This window comes from Chrysemys picta, chromosome 1, assembly GCF_011386835.1.
Source record: "Chrysemys picta bellii isolate R12L10 chromosome 1, ASM1138683v2, whole genome shotgun sequence".
Lineage (NCBI taxonomy): Eukaryota > Metazoa > Chordata > Testudines > Emydidae > Chrysemys > Chrysemys picta.
Window position 1 is genome coordinate 354,801,619 of NC_088791.1, and position 18,027 is coordinate 354,819,645.

Below are 18,027 nucleotides of genomic sequence, written 5' to 3' on the forward strand. Positions count from 1 at the left end.
ATACCGTACGTTCCCCTGATGTCCTTATCTGGCCAGAGTCTAGCATGATGGTTGACGTATGAATGCCTGGATGGAGAGACAATGTTAACATGAGACACTACATGCACTACGAAAGGCAGTTCTTATGGTTGAAGTAGATTAGTTACTCGTCACACATTGAAAAATGACATTTTAATTATTCAGATAAATGAATTATTAACAGTTGACCCTACTAATGCCAATTCCATATTTTATGGTGCTCCATGCATCAATCATTTGTACACATCATGGGGGATGAAAGGGGGGGAAAGGATGGGACACCTTAATAGGGACCAGTAGGAAATACGAGTGTGGATAAAGGCTAGGAAACAATGGAAAAGCTGATATAGGATTAGTTCAAAAAATCCTCTAGAAATAAAATTAATGTCAGTCAGTCAGGATTTACAGAAAAAAAGTCTTGCCAAATAAATCCAATTTCATCCTTTAATGAGAGTAAACATTTTGTTGGACAAGGAAACCACATATAAGCAACGGACTTAAATTGCAGCAAGGGTGGTTTAGGTTGGACATTAGGAAAAACGTCCTAACTGTCTGGGTGGTTAGGCACTGGAATAAATTGCCTAGGGAGGTGGTGGAATCTCCATCATTGGAGATTTTTAAGAGCAGGTTAGACAAACACCTGTCAGGGATGTTCTAGATGGTGCTGGTCCTGCCATGAGTGCAGGGGACTGGACTTGATGACCTCTCGAAGTCCCTTCCAGTTCTATGATTCTATGATATGTCATAGACTTTGATTTCTCTGAGGTATTTGAGTTAGTAGGGGAAAACATTCAGATAAAAAACACTATCCAATATCAGTAGAGCATACGTAAAATGGACTAAAAAGGGGCTAACAGACAGATCTCAGAAAGCACTGGTCAATGGGCCATTGTCAGCAAATCTAGCTGCATCTAGTGGTGTTCTGCACCGATCAGTTCTCGGCCCGATGCGTTTCAATATTTTTATCAAGGATCTGGAAGCAAATATTGAATCACTGAAGATAAAATTTGTGGATGACCCAAAGGTTGGCAGAGTGGTTACAATGAAGAGGCCAGGGCAGGCACACTGATTGATCTAGAGTGTTTTGTTTCATGCAAACAACATGCTTTAATAAGTGACATGGAAAGTTATCCTCTCGGAAAAGGGAATGTAGGCCCTACACGCTATCAAATAGAAAGTGATACTCTCGGAACAGGGAAAGCAGATCCAACCCACAGACTAGGGCACTGTATTATGGAATGCAGGGACACTGAAAAGGATGTAGGGGTCACTGTGGACACCCAACTCATCATGAGCTCCCAGTGTGATGCTGTGGCCAAAAGCGCTGATTCGATCCTCGGCTGCATAAACAGGGGAGTGGTGAGTTGGAGCAGGGGAAGGATTTTACCTCTGCACATGGCATTGGTGAAACTTACTGCCTCCAGTTCTGGGGTCCACATTTCAAAAATGTTGTTGAAAAAATGGAGAGGGTGCAAAAAAGAGCCAGAAAAGTGTTTGGAAGCTGGAGAAAATGTTGGACAATGAGAGACATAAAGAGCTTCATCTATTTATGTTATCAAAAAGACGAAAAACATGGGTACTAACATACTCTGTAATCTAGTGGAGAAAGGCAGAACAAGGACCAGTGGTTGGAAGCTGAAGCCAGACAAATTCCACCTAGAAATAAGGGTCAAATGTTTAATACTGACAGTGAATAATCTTTGGAACACACTGTGAAGGGAAGTTGTGGATTCTCCAACACCCCATACCTGCATATCCAGACTGGATGCTTTTCTGGAAGATCTGCTTGAGGGCTTGTCCACACTGAAAATGCTAGAAAGGCATTGACAGCAGGGGTTCTCCCATCAGCATAGGTGATCCACCTCCTCAAGAGGTGGTAGCTAGGGTCGATGGAAGAATTCTTCCCCTGACCTCAAGCTGTCTACAGAAGGTTAGGTTGCACTTGGGTTGTCAAACAGAAAGAGATGGGTACCTGTGATTTCTGAGATGGAAACATCTTCCCTGGGAATCCCCCTCAGGTAGCCGTGTCCCGCACCTCTCTCACCCCAGCATCTGCAGCAGCATCCAACACTGAGAGCCGATACAGAAGTGTACACCATTTATAATATAGCTCAGGGCAATCCCAGTGGGGTTTGCTCAGCCTCTAGGGGAAAAAAAATGAGCATCTGAATGTAAACAGGCTAGAGAAAATCCTGTCTGCACTTTTGTGTTCTTTATCCAGTCCTCTCCAGATATTGCACTCACACAGTTGAACCATCTTGCCCTTGTCAGAAGCCTGACCAGTGTAAGTTTATTACCCTTCCTCAGTGTGGAGAGGACAATGCACCAGCCTTTTTCTCTGAAGAGATTTCCCTTTTACATTTCAAACAACACTCTGTTTCAGGTTAAAACATATATATTAAAAATATTTATTACCTATAGAAAGATAGATATTAAGTGATTATAAATAATAGTGTGCAGGATTTGAATCAAGCCGTCTCTCACCCTCATGGTACCAACAGTCCCCATCCCCTCCTGGAGCTGAGATAGAACCCAGGAGTCCTTACGGAGTAAGAATATACATTAAAATTTCCAACCTAGCCAGTGTCCCTTAAGTGACTTGCCACAAGATGTCAGAAAATGTCAGTATTAGAGGTCAGTGGGTCTAATATTTATTTAATTTTCCTTCTTTTATACAGGATTTAGATACAGTGCTCCTGTTAGCTAATTGTTATTATCAGCCAAAAAGTAGAGTTCTCAAGAGCCTAAGTAGCCCCTGGAATCACAGGGAAAGTTGCCACCCCTACCAAAACCTGAAATGGCTCTCTTGTATCTGGGGATGGGGGAGGGATGTGGAGATGAACCAGCGAGTGAAAATTACAAGTGCTATTAATAATGTAGGATTCAGGCCTGTATATTCACCTGAGACAGAATTTTGGGTCTTGTTTGCCCATTTGATTTTTGATACTCTTATATCTATATATACTTATATCTTATACTAATGTGTGTGAACAAAGGACAAAGATCATGTATATGTTGCTTCTGTCTAGCCAGATGGGTTTGTTAGCATAATGGGAATAGGTAAGAACAGTTAAACATGTTTCTGGGCATGCGGGTGTATAATATATGAATGCACACTTTAAGACTGCCTCAACTCTTATCTCAAGGCAAGATCAAGGAATCAGTCAAGAGGGGAGAGGAGAGATTGGGGGGAAGGTATAAAACACTAAAAGGACAAAGAAATGCCTGTCTATGACCGTAGCAAAATCTCACTCCTTACCCCTCCCATGGGATACGAAAGAGTTGGGACAAAGACCCCAGAGTCACGACTCCCCAAAACGGAACATTACCATAAATTGAAAGGGGTGGGCCTGAGGGTGTGCATTTCAGGTATAATGATGTCAGCAAGAAAGGGGGCAAATGGGATATGGGAAATAAGGCTCTGCAGTATCAGGGTTATGGACATGCTTGCAGGAAACTAACCCCAATAAACATTGACTGCACCTTGGACTTCTGGTCTCCTGCTTTCTGTGTGCGTGACAAGAGCCAGGGGAGAGGGTGAAGGGAAAGCCCTTTAACAGTGACAGGGAAGAGAAGTAATAACAGACATGGGTGAGGTCTTGGGGGAAGAGGCAGAGCAGGGATGGAGCCTTGGCAGAAAAGGTGGGGCAAGGGGTGGGGCTTCGGACGTCCAGTTACCAGCAACTAGAAAGATAGCAAACCAAAGATTCGTATATAGACTGGTTTCCAGTTTGTCACGCTGAAACAGCACAGTAAGATCAGGAAAGGATTTAATATCTTTTTCACTGTCCAGTAATTGATTCAGGGAAGAGGGCCCAGGACCATGGCACCACCTAGATCGGCACGGAGCCTGCGGGGAGAACCAGAACACCAGGAGAAAACTTTTAGGTCCCTTTATGAGTAAAGAGCTGGAGCAACCTGTCCCAGATCAGTTTGGTCCCCCCCTCATAGAGGACAGGATTTCAGGGTGCCAGGAGGTCCATGTTGGCAATGAGAACATGGAAATGCAGAGGCACATTGTGGCCAAAATGGTGCATGAGGAAGGAGAAGAAAGCTGGGATGTAAAAGGCTAAGATGACATGTGGGGAAGGAATGAGGAGACTGGAGGAGACTGGAGGAGTTACAAGAAGCTGCGGCAGGACAGTGTCCCCGGTCGATGCTCTGGAACTGCTCCCCACAAAGCCACAAAGCCAGTCAGGACTTTGGGGAGCCTCCTCTCCCTCGGAGCAGACCGTCTTCAAGGCAAGAAGCTCACACAGCTTCACCTGGGTCTGACCTTGGAGCATTCATCATATGCCCCTCCATGCGCTTCCCGCAGCGAGTCTGCCCAGGCGGGGTCCTGGGGAAGCCAGAGGTCCTGCACGCAACCCCACTTTGCAGTCAGACGTGACTCTCAGCCAGCCAGTAAAACAGAGGTTTATTAGATGACAGGAATATGGTCTAAAATAGAGCTTGTAGGTACAGCGATGAACGGGACCCCTCGGCTGGGTCCATTATGGGGTTCAGAGAGCCAGACACCTCTGTCTGCACTCCCTTCCCCATTCCCAATGAGCACCCAACTGAAACCCCCTCCGGTCCCTCCTTCTCTGGGTTTTGTCTCTTTCCCGGGCCAGGAGGTCACCTGATCTCTTTGTTCACCTTTAGCGATTCCCTTGCAGAGGGGTAAGGGCCCTGGCCATTTGTTGCCAGGGAGACAGAGTGTCAGTCATTTATGCACACTGGCCTTTATCCCATCACTTAGAGCAGGGGTCGGCAACCTATGGCATGCGTGCCGAAGGCGGCACTAGGGCTGATTTTCAGTGGCACTCACACTGCCCGGGTCCTGGCCACCAGTCCGGGGGGCTCTGCATTTTAATTTAATTTTAAATGAAGCTTCTTAAACATTTTAAAAACTTTATTTACTTTACATATAACAATAGTTTAGCTATATAATATAGACTTATAGAAAGAGACCTTCTAAAAACATTAAAATGTATGACTGGCACGCGAAACCTTAAATCAGAGTGAATAAATGAAGATTCGGCACACCACTTCTAAAAGGTTGCCGACACAACCTAGAGACTTAAGAAATACATAGGGGAAACTGAGGCTCCCACACAGTATTCAGAGGAAACATTAACAACAGTCCGACTTCATCACACAGAGGCACAAGGGTGGGAGAAGGGACTCTTTGGTTGCAGGGCTGTGGCTGCAGGAGAGAGACAGACTCCAGCTAGTGGAGGAGCCAGGAGTTGCAGGAGCTGACCAGACTCCAAATCCCAAAGTTTGCTTCAGGGCAGTGTGGAAAAATTAATGCACATTGGAAAACATCACCCCAAATATAAAATGATGGGGTCTAAATTAGTTATTGCCACTCAAGAAAGAGATCTTCAAGTCATTATGAATAGTTTTCTGAAACTCTACACTCAATGTGCAATGGCTGTCAAAAAAGATAACAGAATGTTGGGAATCATTAAGAAAGGGATAGATAATAAGATGGAAAATATCATAAAATCATGACGATTATGGAGAAAGTGTATACAGAAAACTTCTTTGTGCCTTCTCATAACACAAGAACAAGAACTGTATGCATCCGAAGAAGTGGGCTGTAGTCCACGAAAGCTTATGCTCTAATAAATTTGTTAGTCTCTAAGGTGCCACAAGTACTCCTGTTCTTTTTGCGGATACAGACTAACACAGCTGCTACTCTGAAACAAGAACAAGAGGTCACTAAATGAAATGAATAGGCAGCAGGTTTAAAACAAACAAATGGGACTATTTCTACACACAATGCACAGTCAACCTGGGGAGCTCTTTGCCAGAAGATATTGTGAAGGCCAAGACAATAACAGAGTAAAAAAAGAACTAGATGCATTCATGGAGGATAGGTCCATCAATGGCTATTAACCAGGAAGGGCAGGGATGATGTCCCTAGTCTCTGCTTGCCAGAAGCTAGGCATGGTTGACGTGGTATGGATTCCCTCTGGAGCACTTGGCATTGGTCACTGTTAGAAGACAGGATACTGGACTAGGTTTGGCCCAGTATGGCCGTTCTTATAATCTCATGTTCACTGAGGCAGGGAATGGCGTGCAGGTATCACATTGTGTGTATTCAGTATCTCTTGTGCTGTCTAAAGTAAAGGAAATGTTTTAGAAAACCTGGGTCTGTTTGCTTCAACAATCTTGTGCCCAAGGGGGAGCTCTGGGAAGGGTGTGCTGAACCAATTGCTGTGTCTGGGGGAGCTGAACCATATTAGGGTGAAGAGAACAGCTTGTGAACCCCTTCACACAGGTTTGGGATCACCCAGCCCTACTCCCCTTCCACTCACAGTACCCCAGCGTCCATGGAGCAGCTTCAGGTTTGCTGGCACACCCCTGCTCAAGCTCCAGTGGCTCGACGCCCCCCAGAAGGCTGTGTTTCGGCCCCACACACTGGACCCATGTGCTTTTGAGTCAGAGCAGCGTTCAGGCCCTGCCTCTAGCTCTGGGTTTCTAGGCCCACTCTCAGGGTTCAGCTTCCATTCTAGCATCTCCCTCTGGGAGCGGGGAGCCGCACACCAAGCGCCAAGGCACCAAGGCTAGTTCCTTTGCTCTGTACCTCAGCAGGCTTTTCTCCTATGGTAGAGAGTAGACTGCAGTCTTTTTCAGGACATGGAAGTATGTCTTCTATAAAAATACAAATGAAGAATTCAGAGAGCTCCAGTTCTATAGCTCTATTGCTGTGACACTCTGTACCCCCAAAGCAAAACCCTGGAACCCCACATTCACCATTGTTATCTAATTGCAACAAATCTTGTACAAATATGTCATATGAGGTATCTATGGAAAAGCTGGGGTTTGCTGAATGTCATTATCCTATTTGTGTGTCTGTATCAGTTTTGCCTCTGAAGTAACAAATATTGACAATCTACCTGTATTTCAAATGTGTTTCCTCCTGTGGTAACTCCCACAAAGTAGTTTACATCCAGCCTAGCCAGCACATTGTGAATGGATATTCAACTTGATGGCTCATCATGAACACAATGGGCCATGCATGCAAGGGCATGTGAGCGGCTCATGTGACAATGGACTCCATCTTGTGCCTGTAATTTTCCACTAACTGTGCTGGTATCTCTGTTTGGGATAATGAAGTTCCCTCCACATGGCAGTTCCCACCACTTGATCTCACTCCCACCACAACTCAACAATTTAAAACACAGCCAAAAGGGAAAAAAAATGACTGGAAAGGTGGTCACAGGTTGGAAAGGAGAAATGCAGAAGCCGCTCCAAAAGTCCACAAATGTGAACAGTTGTGTCCTGCATACAATGAGGCAGGTAATATTGCTGAATAGGTTTCAGAGTAGCAGCCGTGTTAGTCCGTATCAGCAAAAACAACGAGGAGTCCTTGTGGCATCTTATTCATAGATTCATAGATTCATAGATTCTAGGACTGGAAGGGACCTCGAGAGGTCATCGAGTCCAGTCCCCTGCCCGCATGGCAGGACCAAATACTGTCAAGACAATCCCTGATAGACATTTATCTAACCTACTCTTAAATATCTCCAGAGATGGAGATTCCACAACCTCCCTAGGCAATTTATTCCAGTGTTTAACCACCCTGACAGTTAGGAATTTTTTCCTAATTTCCAACTTAGACCTCCCTTGCTGCAGTTTAAACCCATTGCTTCTTGTTCTATCCTTAGAGGCTAAGGTGAACAAGTTTTCTCCCTCCTCCTTATGACACCCTTTTAAATACATGCAAACTGCTATCATGTCCCCTCTCAGTTTTCTCTTTTCCAAACTAAACAAACCAAATTCTTTCAGCCTTCCTTCATAGGCCATGTTCTCAAGACCTTTAATCATTCTTGTTGCTCTTCTCTGGACCCTTTCCAACTTCTCCACAGCTTTTTCAAAATGCGGTGCCCAGAACTGGACACAATACTCCAGCTGAGGCCTAACCAGAGCAGAGTAGAGCGGAAGAATGACTTCTCGTGTCTTGCTCACAACACACCTGTTAATACATCCCAGAATCATGTTTGCTTTTTTTGCAACAGCATCACACTGTTGACTCATATTTAGCTTGTGGTCCACTATAACCCATAGATCCCTTCCTGCCGTACTTCTTCCTAGACAGTCTCTTCCCATTCTGTATGTGTGAAATTGATTTTTCCTTCCTAAGTGGAGCACTTTGCATTTGTCTTTGTTAAACTTCATCCTGTTTAACTCAGACCATTTCTCCAATTTGTCCAGATCATTTTGAATTATGACCCTGTCCTCCAAAGCAGTTGCAATCCCTCCCAGTTTGGTATCATCCGCAAACTTAATAAGCGTACTTTCTATGCCAATATCTAAGTCGTTGTTGAAGATATTGCACAGAGCCGGTCCCAAAACAGACCCCTGCGGAACCCCACTCGTTATGCCTTTCCAGCAGGATTGGGAACCATTAATAACAACTCTCTGAGTACGGTTATCCAGCCAGTTATGCACCCACCTTATAGTAGCCCCATCTAAATTGTATTTGCCTAGTTTATCGATAAGAATATCATACGAGACTGTATCAAATGCCTTACTAAAGTCTAGGTATACCACATCCACAGCTTCACCCTTATCCACAAGGCTCATTATCTTATCAAAGAAAGCTATCAGATTGGTTTGACATGATTTGTTCTTCACAAATCCATGCTGGCTGTTCCCTATCACCTTACCACCTTCCAAGTGTTTGCAGATGATTTCCTTAATTACTTGCTCCATTATCTTCCCTGGCACAGAAGTTAAACTAACTGGTCTGTAGTTTCCTGGGTTGTTTTTATTTCCCTTTTTATAGATGGGCACTATATTTGCCCTTTTCCAGTCTTCTGGAATCTCTCCCGTCTCCCATGATTTTCCAAAGATAATAGCTAGAGGCTCAGATACCTCCTCTATTAGCTCCTTGAGTATTCTGGGATGCATTTCATCAGGCCCTGGTGACTTGCAGGCATCTAACTTTTCTAAGTGATTTTTAACTTGTTCTTTTTTTATTTTATCTGCTAAACCTACCCCCTTCCCATTAGCATTCACTATGTTAGGCATTCCTTCAGACTTCTCGGTGAAGACCGAAACAAAGAAGTCATTAAGCATCTCTGCCATTTCCAAGTTTCCTGTTACTGTTTCTCCCTCTTCACTAAGCAGTGGGCCTACCCTGTCTTTGGTCTTCCTCTTGCTTCTAATGTATTGATAAAAAGTCTTCTTGTTTCCCTTTATTCCCGTAGCTAGTTTGAGCTCATTTTGTGCCTTTGCCTTTCTAATCTTGCCCCTGCATTCCTGTGTTGTTTGCCTATATTCATCCTTAGTAATCTGTCCTAGTTTCCATTTTTTATATGACTCCTTTTTATTTTTTAGATCATGCAAGATCTCGTGGTTAAGCCAACGTGGTCTTTTGCCACATGTTCTATCTCTCCTAACCAGCAGAATAGCTTGCTTTTGGGCCCTTAATAGTGTCCCTTTGAAAAACTGCCAACTCTCCTCAGTTGTTTTTCTCCTCAGTCTTGATTCCCATGGGACCTTACCTATCAGCTCTCTGAGCTTCCCAAAATCTGCCTTCCTGAAATCCATTGTCTCTATTTTGCTGTTCTCCCTTCTACCCTTCCTTAGAATTGCGAACTCTATGATTTCATGATCACTTTCACCCAGGCTGCCTTCTACTTTCAAATTCTCAATGAGTTCCTCTCTATTTGTTAAAATCAAGTCTAGAACAGCTTCCCCCCTAGTAGCTTTTTCAACCTTCTGAAATAAAAAGTTGTCTGCAATGCAGTCCAAGAATTTGTTGGATAGTCTGTGCCCCGCTGTGTTATTTTCCCAACATATATCCGGATAGTTGAAGTCCCCCATCACCACCAAATCTTGGGCTGTTTGGAGGATTTTGTTAGTTGCTTAAAAAAAGCCTTATCCACCTCTTCCACCTGGTTAGGTGGCCTATAGTAGACTCCTAGCATGACTAGAGACTAACAAATTTATTTGGGCATAAGCTATTTTGGGCTAGAACCCACTTTGTCAGACGCATGAAGTGAAAAGCAGGTATAAATACATGAAAGGATGGGGGATGCTTTACCAAGTGGGAGGTCAGTCTAACGAGATAGTGAATGCTCCACTATCTTTGAGAGGCTGTGTGTGATTCATAAGATTCCCGATAACCAGAAGATGCCCACTTTCGTTGCAAAGTTAACTGGTAAAAATCTGGATATAGTCAATAAAATGCCAATTCAGAATCTTTTGGATTATTCTAAATTCAAATAAATGGTTTTGAAACAATGTCAGATTACCCCTGAAACATACAGAGTAAAACTTACAAATCCTAAGAGGGGCGCTGATACAAGTAATGTGGAATATGTAAATAAAATGAAAGATTTGATGGGAAAGTGGGCAAGGGGCAAAGGTGTTAGACACTTTCAAGGAATGTTTGATGTTGTTGCTGAGGAGCATTTCTTAAATATATGTAAATATAATGAAAACAGTGTCTGCAGGAGAAAAGGGTGAACACTGTGGATGAGATGGCTTCTCTAGCTGATGATTTTGAGCAGACACAAGCATCTATTGGGAGTAAACCACAGAGTGTTTCACGCTTGGTGAGAATCATGTTCCATATTACCCCATTCCTCTATGCTCCACAGAGGGTTAGCGAACATGCAAAGTCCCTTTACATCCTTACCTCACCCCTGGCATACCAAGACACCAAAGATGACCTTAGACTGAGATCGCTACTGAATGGGACACTGAGGGGAAAGGAAAAACAGTAAATAAATACCTGCCCAGGTTCATAGAGGAGTTGAACGACCTAATGGATGTTGAACAAACAAAATTGTCCAAGCAAAAGGCATGGTATAATAAAAATACATGGAAACACCTACCTGTGATAAAAGATTTGGTGACGATGTTAAATCTGATGATGCAAAGTTTGATACTAATAATAAGCCTTATAACAAAGAATTTGGTATTGATGGTAAATCCCATGAAAAGATGCAACATGCATGATTTGGGGGGAAAGCTTTTAGCCAAGAAGCCCTATGGGGATAGTGCTTCTCAGCTAACACCTGTAAAGAGGTTCAAAGCTTCTCTCAGCAGGGAAACCATAATAAACCTGGTCTGCTGTGTGAAAGGGGAAACTGAGTCATACGACCTCATGGCATTGTTGAATATCTGTACTGAGATATCACCAGTTGGAAAAGCACAATGGTAAACAGATCTGTCTGTCTACTATCTACCCATCCATCCTGGGCATTTACCCAGCATCAGATCCTAAGAGACTCAGGCTTTCTTAGTAATCAACTATAATTTTTTTTTAAATTATAAAATACACAGAGCAGCCAATTCCTCTCGGACTCAGCACAGAGCCCAGGAGTTCTCATCTCCCATTGGGAAGGTCCCTTAATTACTGTTTACTCCTAAAGCTGGATAACAAGCACAGAGACCAGTGAGGTGGGAGTGAAGAGTCCCAGCTCTTCCCCAGATTGGCTGGGTGACCTTGGGCACAGCTTCTCCATGCATTAAATGTAGAATATTAATTGTTATGTCTAGTGTGTTGCTACCAAAAGCCCCTAATCAGGGCTGCAGAGTCACACACTGCATTGATGTGGTTCCTTGCAGCACATCGTTGGCCTTTATGCTCTCTATGGAGTTCCAGGCAGTGTGTGGTCCCTGGTAAACAAGCAAGACAAGGCAGAATACTGAACTGGGTGGAAACCTGTTTTTGCGTCTCTACTTTTTAGCTGTTTCTTTAAGAAATTCCTCCTGTTGAAGAAGGACGGCAACTCCACTGATCACAACACACAAATCGCCTCACTGTATCTAACACAACGCAGGGGAGCAATGCCAATTCATGGTCAGAGCAGTGGTGCTGGGAGTAGTGAGGGGTGGGGGTGAGGACTCCCAGTTTCTATTCTCAGCTCTGTCACCGACTCATTGTGTGGCCTTGAGTGAACCACTTTACCTCTGTGTGGCTCAGCCCATCCATGACCTGGGGAGAACGCTGCCTAGGAGCCTAGCTAAAGAATTTCTAGATGTAGTTATCAAAAGCATCATGCAGAGCATATGTTAGACCCAGCTTCACCGTTCCGCCCCTGGGAAGTGGGGCCTCTGTCATTCCAGATAAGGTGCTGTGTAAACTGCCGGCTAATGGTAGCTGTGCCATTTATCTCCTTCCGTGTGAGCTACCGCAGCCCCCCCGGCCTCTGCCCAGCATCCCGCCTTCCCAGCTAATGCAAGGGCTTATTCTTCCATCCCTCTCAGCTGTTGTTCTCCTAGTTTCAAAGCTGATCCCTTGCCCTGCCACCGAGGCCTGGCTCAGGGTAAAGGGCTTCCAGCCCATCCCCATTGCAGGGACCCTGCCAGCTATAGGCCCCCAGGGAGGAGGAACAAATCATAGAATCATAGAAAATTAGGGTAGAATCATAGAATCATAGAATATCCGGGTTGGAAGGGAGCTCAGGAGGTATCAAGTCCAACCCCCTGCTCAAAGCAGGACCAATTCCCAACTAAATCATCCCTGCCAGGGCTTCATCAAGCTGGGCCTTAAAAACATCAAAGAATGGAGATTCCGCCACCACCCTGGGTAACCCATTCCAGTGCTTCACCACCCTCCTAGTGAAACAGTGTTTCCTAATATCCAACCTAGACCTCTCCCACTGCAACTTGAGACAATCGCTGTAAGCTAAGGAAACAAGCCACACAATGGTTTCTCCCCTCAGGACTTTACAGCTGAGCTTTAGGGCCCACAGTTTCAGCTGACTGCATCGAAGCCCTGCTCCCAACCCTCAGATGATTTTATTCGGTTTCCTGGCTTCCCTCTCTGCTCCGGACTGGCCTGTTGGCCCCAGCGCTGCGTCCTCACTGCTGGTTCCTCGCCAGGCTTCAGTAGATCCTGTCCCAGCCCCGGAGCAGAGGGAGCCCAGGCTGAGGAGAAGGAAGGTAGAGATGAACTTGCAAGTGGATGGGGTTGGGGGGGTGGGGAGTGAGTAACAGGGGTGGGGCTTTGGGGTAAGAGGTGGAGAATAGAGTGGGGCCTTGGCGCAGATGGGACAGTGGAAAGGGCCTTGTGGAAAGAGGTGGGACAGGGTCTTGTGCATTAGGCAGCGCAGGTCGCGGGGCCTCAGAGATCCAGTTAACAGCCATTAGAAAGGTGGCAACATTATAGGAGAATGAGTTGTACACAAAAAGATTCCTCGGTTTGTCATGCAGACAGAGCAGAGCAAGGTCAGGAAAGGGTTTAATGTCACTTTGACTGTCCAGTCAGTGATTGCGGGAAGGGGGGCCCAGCAGAATGTCACCAGCCAGCTCTGCACAGAGCTCGGTCTGAGAGCCAGAGCACCAGGAGAAAACTTTAGGTCTCTTTATGAGTAAAGAGGCGGAGCAGCCTGCCCCGGATGTGTTTGGTCCTCACACCATATATGATGGGGTTTAGCGTGGGGGGCATCAAGACAGACACCGTAGCAATGAGAACATGGAAATTCAGGGGCACATTTTGGGCAAATCTGTTCATGAGGGAGATGATGACACCTGGGATGTAAAAGACTGAAATGAGAAATAGGTGGGAACCACAGGTCCCCAAAGTCTTGAGCCGCGCGTCTTTTGTGGGGAGGATGAAGATGGCCCTGAGGATCTGGGTGTAGGACACCCCGATAAAAATCCCATCCAGACCCATCACACAGAATTGCACAAAGAGGCCGTAGTAACTACTAACACGGGTGTCAGAACAGGCCAGGTTCACCACAGCTATGTGTGCGCAGTACGGCTGGGGGATGATGTTAGTTCTGCAATAAGGCCACTGCCTTACCAGGAATGGAATGGGCAATACAACTATGCAACCACGCAGCACCATAGCCAGAACAATCTTGGCCACCAGGGGGTTTGTCAGGATCGTGGAATGTCTCAAGGGGTGGCAGATGGCAACGTAGCGATCAAAAGCCATGGCCACAAGGATTCCAGACTCCATCACAGAGAAGATGAGAATGAAGTACATCTGGGTGAGGCAAGCACTGAAATCGATCTCCCTGGAATTGAACCAGAAGACTGCCAGCATTTTGGGCAGGATGGATGTATACACGACCAGGTCATTGACAGCCAGCATGCAGAGGAAATAGTACATGGGCTCATGGAGGCTCGGCTCCCTCTTCACAGTGAACAGGATGGAAAAGTTCCCCAAGATGGCTATGATGTACATGGTGCAGAAGGGGATGGAGATCCAGACGTGGGCCGCCTCCAGGCCAGGAATGCCCTGCAGGATGAAGGTGGAGGGGTTGATGAAGTCAGTTGTGTTGGACTCTGACATGGAGTAGGGGAGAAGATGTCGAAATCTGAGGCAGAATGGTGTCTCTTGCATATACCGTATGTTCCCCTGCCCAGGGTCTTGGGTGATGGTTGCAGTAAAAATACCTGAAGGGAGAAACAATGTGACTATGAGAGACTACATACAGTACTGGAGGGTTTTCTCATGAGCGAAGCAGATTGGGTGCTCTTTGCACACTGAAAAATGAATTATGAAGAACTGACCCTACTAATGCCAATTGCATATTTTATGGGGCTCCCTGCTCTATAATTCCTACACATCATGGTGTGGAAAACCTTACTAGGCACCGGTAAGAAACGCAAGTGTGGATACTGGTTATCCATCATTGTTCCTTAGGCTTTTTCTAAACTGACATGTTTTGTTTCCACAAATAAGCAGCTTTTGCCAAAGAAACAGTGGCAGTGTACACACTGCAAAGCCACTTTCAATGACAGAACTCCTCAGTTTCAGTGACATCATATAACCACCTTGACAAGAGTTTTACGCAAAAGTTTTTTTGTCAAAGTGCCAGTGTAGCCACTTGTGTTAGTTTTTAATCACTGTAACTGGCCTCTGGAAGGCGTCCCACATTGCCCATCCTGAGTGCTCCGGTGAACAGTTTCAACTCCTCTCCCCTGCATCAAGGTAAACACTTTCTGCCCCTCCCCCTTTAAGGGCTCTGGGATTTTGAAATTCCTCTTCCTGTTTGCTCAGTGTAGAGTGCTCACATCACACCTTCCCAGGTGGCCATGGCAGCTCTATGCTTGGGACACTGCGGAGCTGCTGGATCCGCTCAGTATTTGGGGAGAGGAGGCCGTGCAGTCCCAGCTGCGTTCAGGCCATAGGAATGTCAATAGCAAAGGGCAGATTTTGTGCAGTGTGTGGGAAAAGAGCTGTGATCAGGACACACTGCAGTGCACAGCAAAGGTGAAGGAGCTGTGGCACATGTACCAGAAGGCCAGGGAGGCAAACAGTATCTCCGGTGCTGTGCCACAGACCTGCTGTTTTTATAAGGAGTTGGATGCTATCCTCAACAGTGACCCCATTTCAACTGCCAACAGCCCCGTGGGTACTTCTGTGGGGGTACTCCTGTCAGTGTACGTAATCTACCTCTCTGAGAGGTGGTAGCTAGGTCGATGAAGAATTCTTTGGTAGACTTCCTGCTTTATATACCAGGGTTAGGTTGATAGAGCTACATCTATCAGGGGTGTGATTTTTGTTTTGCTATTGCAAAAAGGAGCCAATACAATTTTCATTCTCATTAGCAGAGGCATAGCATGCAAGTCACGGGAGGGGATAGTAGCAGTTTTTTTGGTGCTGGTTAGACCTCATCTGGAGTATTGTGTCCAGTTTGGGTCTCCAATATATAGGAAGGATGTAGAGAAACTGAAAAGGATCCAGGTGAAAATGACAAAGACGACCCACAGGATGGAATGCAAGCCATATGAGCAAAGGCTGAAGGAAAAGAGTATGTTTAGTTTGGAAAAGAGAGGATTAAGGGGGGACATGACAGCAGTCTTGAGATACTTGAAAGGCTGCCATTAAACATATGCAGGAACATTGCCACATAGATCAAGAGGCAAGGGGTACAAACTACAGTATAGCAGATTTTGATTTAATCTCTGATAAACTTTTCAAATGTAAGAACAGGTGGACAATGGAACAGATGCCCAGACAGGTTGTGGAAAGTCCTTCATTGGACGTTTTGAACAGGAGACTGGATAGTCATCTGTCTGGGGTGGTTTAGACACAACAAATCCTACATCTTGGCAGGGGGTTAGACTAGTTGATCCTTGCAGCACCTTCTAACCCTGTTGCTCTTTGATTCCATGATATAAAAGACTGGATGATCTGATGGTCCCTTCTGATTTTGAACCCTATGAATCTATTGACATAGAAAGTAGCTCAGGCATTTATCTTTATTCTGTCTCATAACACACAAACAAGGGAACATTCAATTAGTTTAAATATAAAATTGATAAAAGAACTCCTTGCCACAGATATTATTGGAGCAAAGAGCTTAGCTGAATGGGATTCACAAATGGATTGGCCATTGCCTGAGCTACTTTCTATGTCCATAGAGTCATAGGGTTCAAAATCAGAAGAGACCATCAGATCATCCAGTCTGACCTTCTGTATTACACAATACATTAAATTTCGCCCAGTTACCCCACTATTGAGCTCCATAGCTTGTGTTTGGGTAAGACATGGTCTACACTAGGATTTTGTATCATGGAATCAAGGACCAACAGGTTTAGAAGGTGTTGCAAGGATCAGCTAGCCTAACCCCCTGCCAAGATGCAGGATTTGTTGTGTTTAGACCATCCAACACAGATGAGTATCCAGCCTCCTGTTTAAGACTTCCAGTGAAGTGTTCGGGGAGATTTTGGCAAACCAGTAAAGTGCCTAACCCACTATCGTGTATTGCTAACAGTAATCAAGTTAACAGGCCATACTGAACCATTCTTGCTTATTGCTATCAGAATAGCTAAGGCAGCAGGTCATAAATTGGTCATGCAGTGGCCTCAGTGTAACCAGACAGGAGGAACGGGGGTTTCGGCTGCCACAGACAGGGCAGCTTCACCCCAGTCCCTTCCTGCTAAGAGTGTTAAAATTGCTGATGCATGTATTGTAGAAAAACAAGAAGTCTGATTATATGTGCCCCCAGGAATGTTTGTCAGGGCCCAAAGGCATGGACATGCTGAAAAAAAACCCCTCTGGTTAATTGGCAATAATGAGGTGTCTGACCTTTTAACCCTACTTGCTTAGTAAGTTTCCTTTAAGGGATATGTCATTGCGTTACTAATGTATAAATAAGGGGAAGAAGTTTGAGGTAATTGGACTTCTCAGAAGGTCTCTTCAGGGACGCTCCCTCTGGACGCATCTTCGGGTCCCCACCAGCAGACCGAAGCCTGGCTAGCTGAAGCCTGTCACTCGGTGCCACTCGAAAGCCACGCTCAACTTTGGTAATTATCGAGGGTTGGGGGTGTTTCACTAACCTATTGCAGACGTGTGTAAGTGTTTGAGACTAAATAAAGTTTAGCTTTAAGTGAAAGCACTCTTGTGTTGTTCTGTTTGTGCCAGCCATCTATCGGTCGGACGGCCATGTCTCCCCTGATTTATTTCCTGATACCACCTCGCACAGAGTAAAAGTTACCAAGAGCTTTGGGTTAAAAGAACCCCGGGTAACAGAAGGACTTTTCACAACCTGCCTGGGCGTCTGTTCCATTGTCCTGTTCTTACAGTTGGGAAGTTTATCTGAGATTAAATCTAAATCTGCTATGCTGTTGTTTGAACAAATTGCTTCTTGATATAGGTGGCAACCTTTCCTCATATTTTTAATGGCATAATTAAGTCTGCCAAACATTAATCTGAAATTTCCCACTCTGGGTGTCTACTTCCGGCTGAACTGAATTTTCAAAATTTCAGGCATAACAGTTCAGTTGACTTCTAGAATGAAGCGGGGGAGAAGATGTCTTGCCAATGTTGAAAAATGGTCATATTGCTGCTAGTGAGGACCCCGAGCACTCTTAGCCGATACCGAGCAAATGATCTTCTTGTTGGCACCCCAAACTCAGCCAACCAGCATAGTAACTAGCAAGCAGTCATTCTAGTCTACCTTCTCAGTTGAGGGAGGGGCGACAAGTTCAATATGTTCCCTTCTTGGGGTTACGAGTGTCGGTGGCAGTAACCAATGACTCATCTGTCGGGGGACTTGCAATCGCCGGAATTTGGGCCAGGTCCAGCATGTCATT

The 18,027-nt window shown here is 45.2% G+C and overlaps 1 protein-coding gene across 1 annotated transcript; it reads right to left on the bottom strand.

Moving 5' to 3' along the window:
• Positions 1-13,327: 13,327 nt before the first annotated feature.
• On the bottom strand, positions 13,328-14,326 carry LOC135972399 (olfactory receptor 52M1-like). Its single transcript, XM_065550359.1, has one exon. It carries the CDS (start codon positions 14,324-14,326, stop codon positions 13,328-13,330), a length of 999 nt encoding a protein of 332 aa, XP_065406431.1.
• Between the last annotated feature and the right edge of the window lie 3,701 nt (positions 14,327-18,027).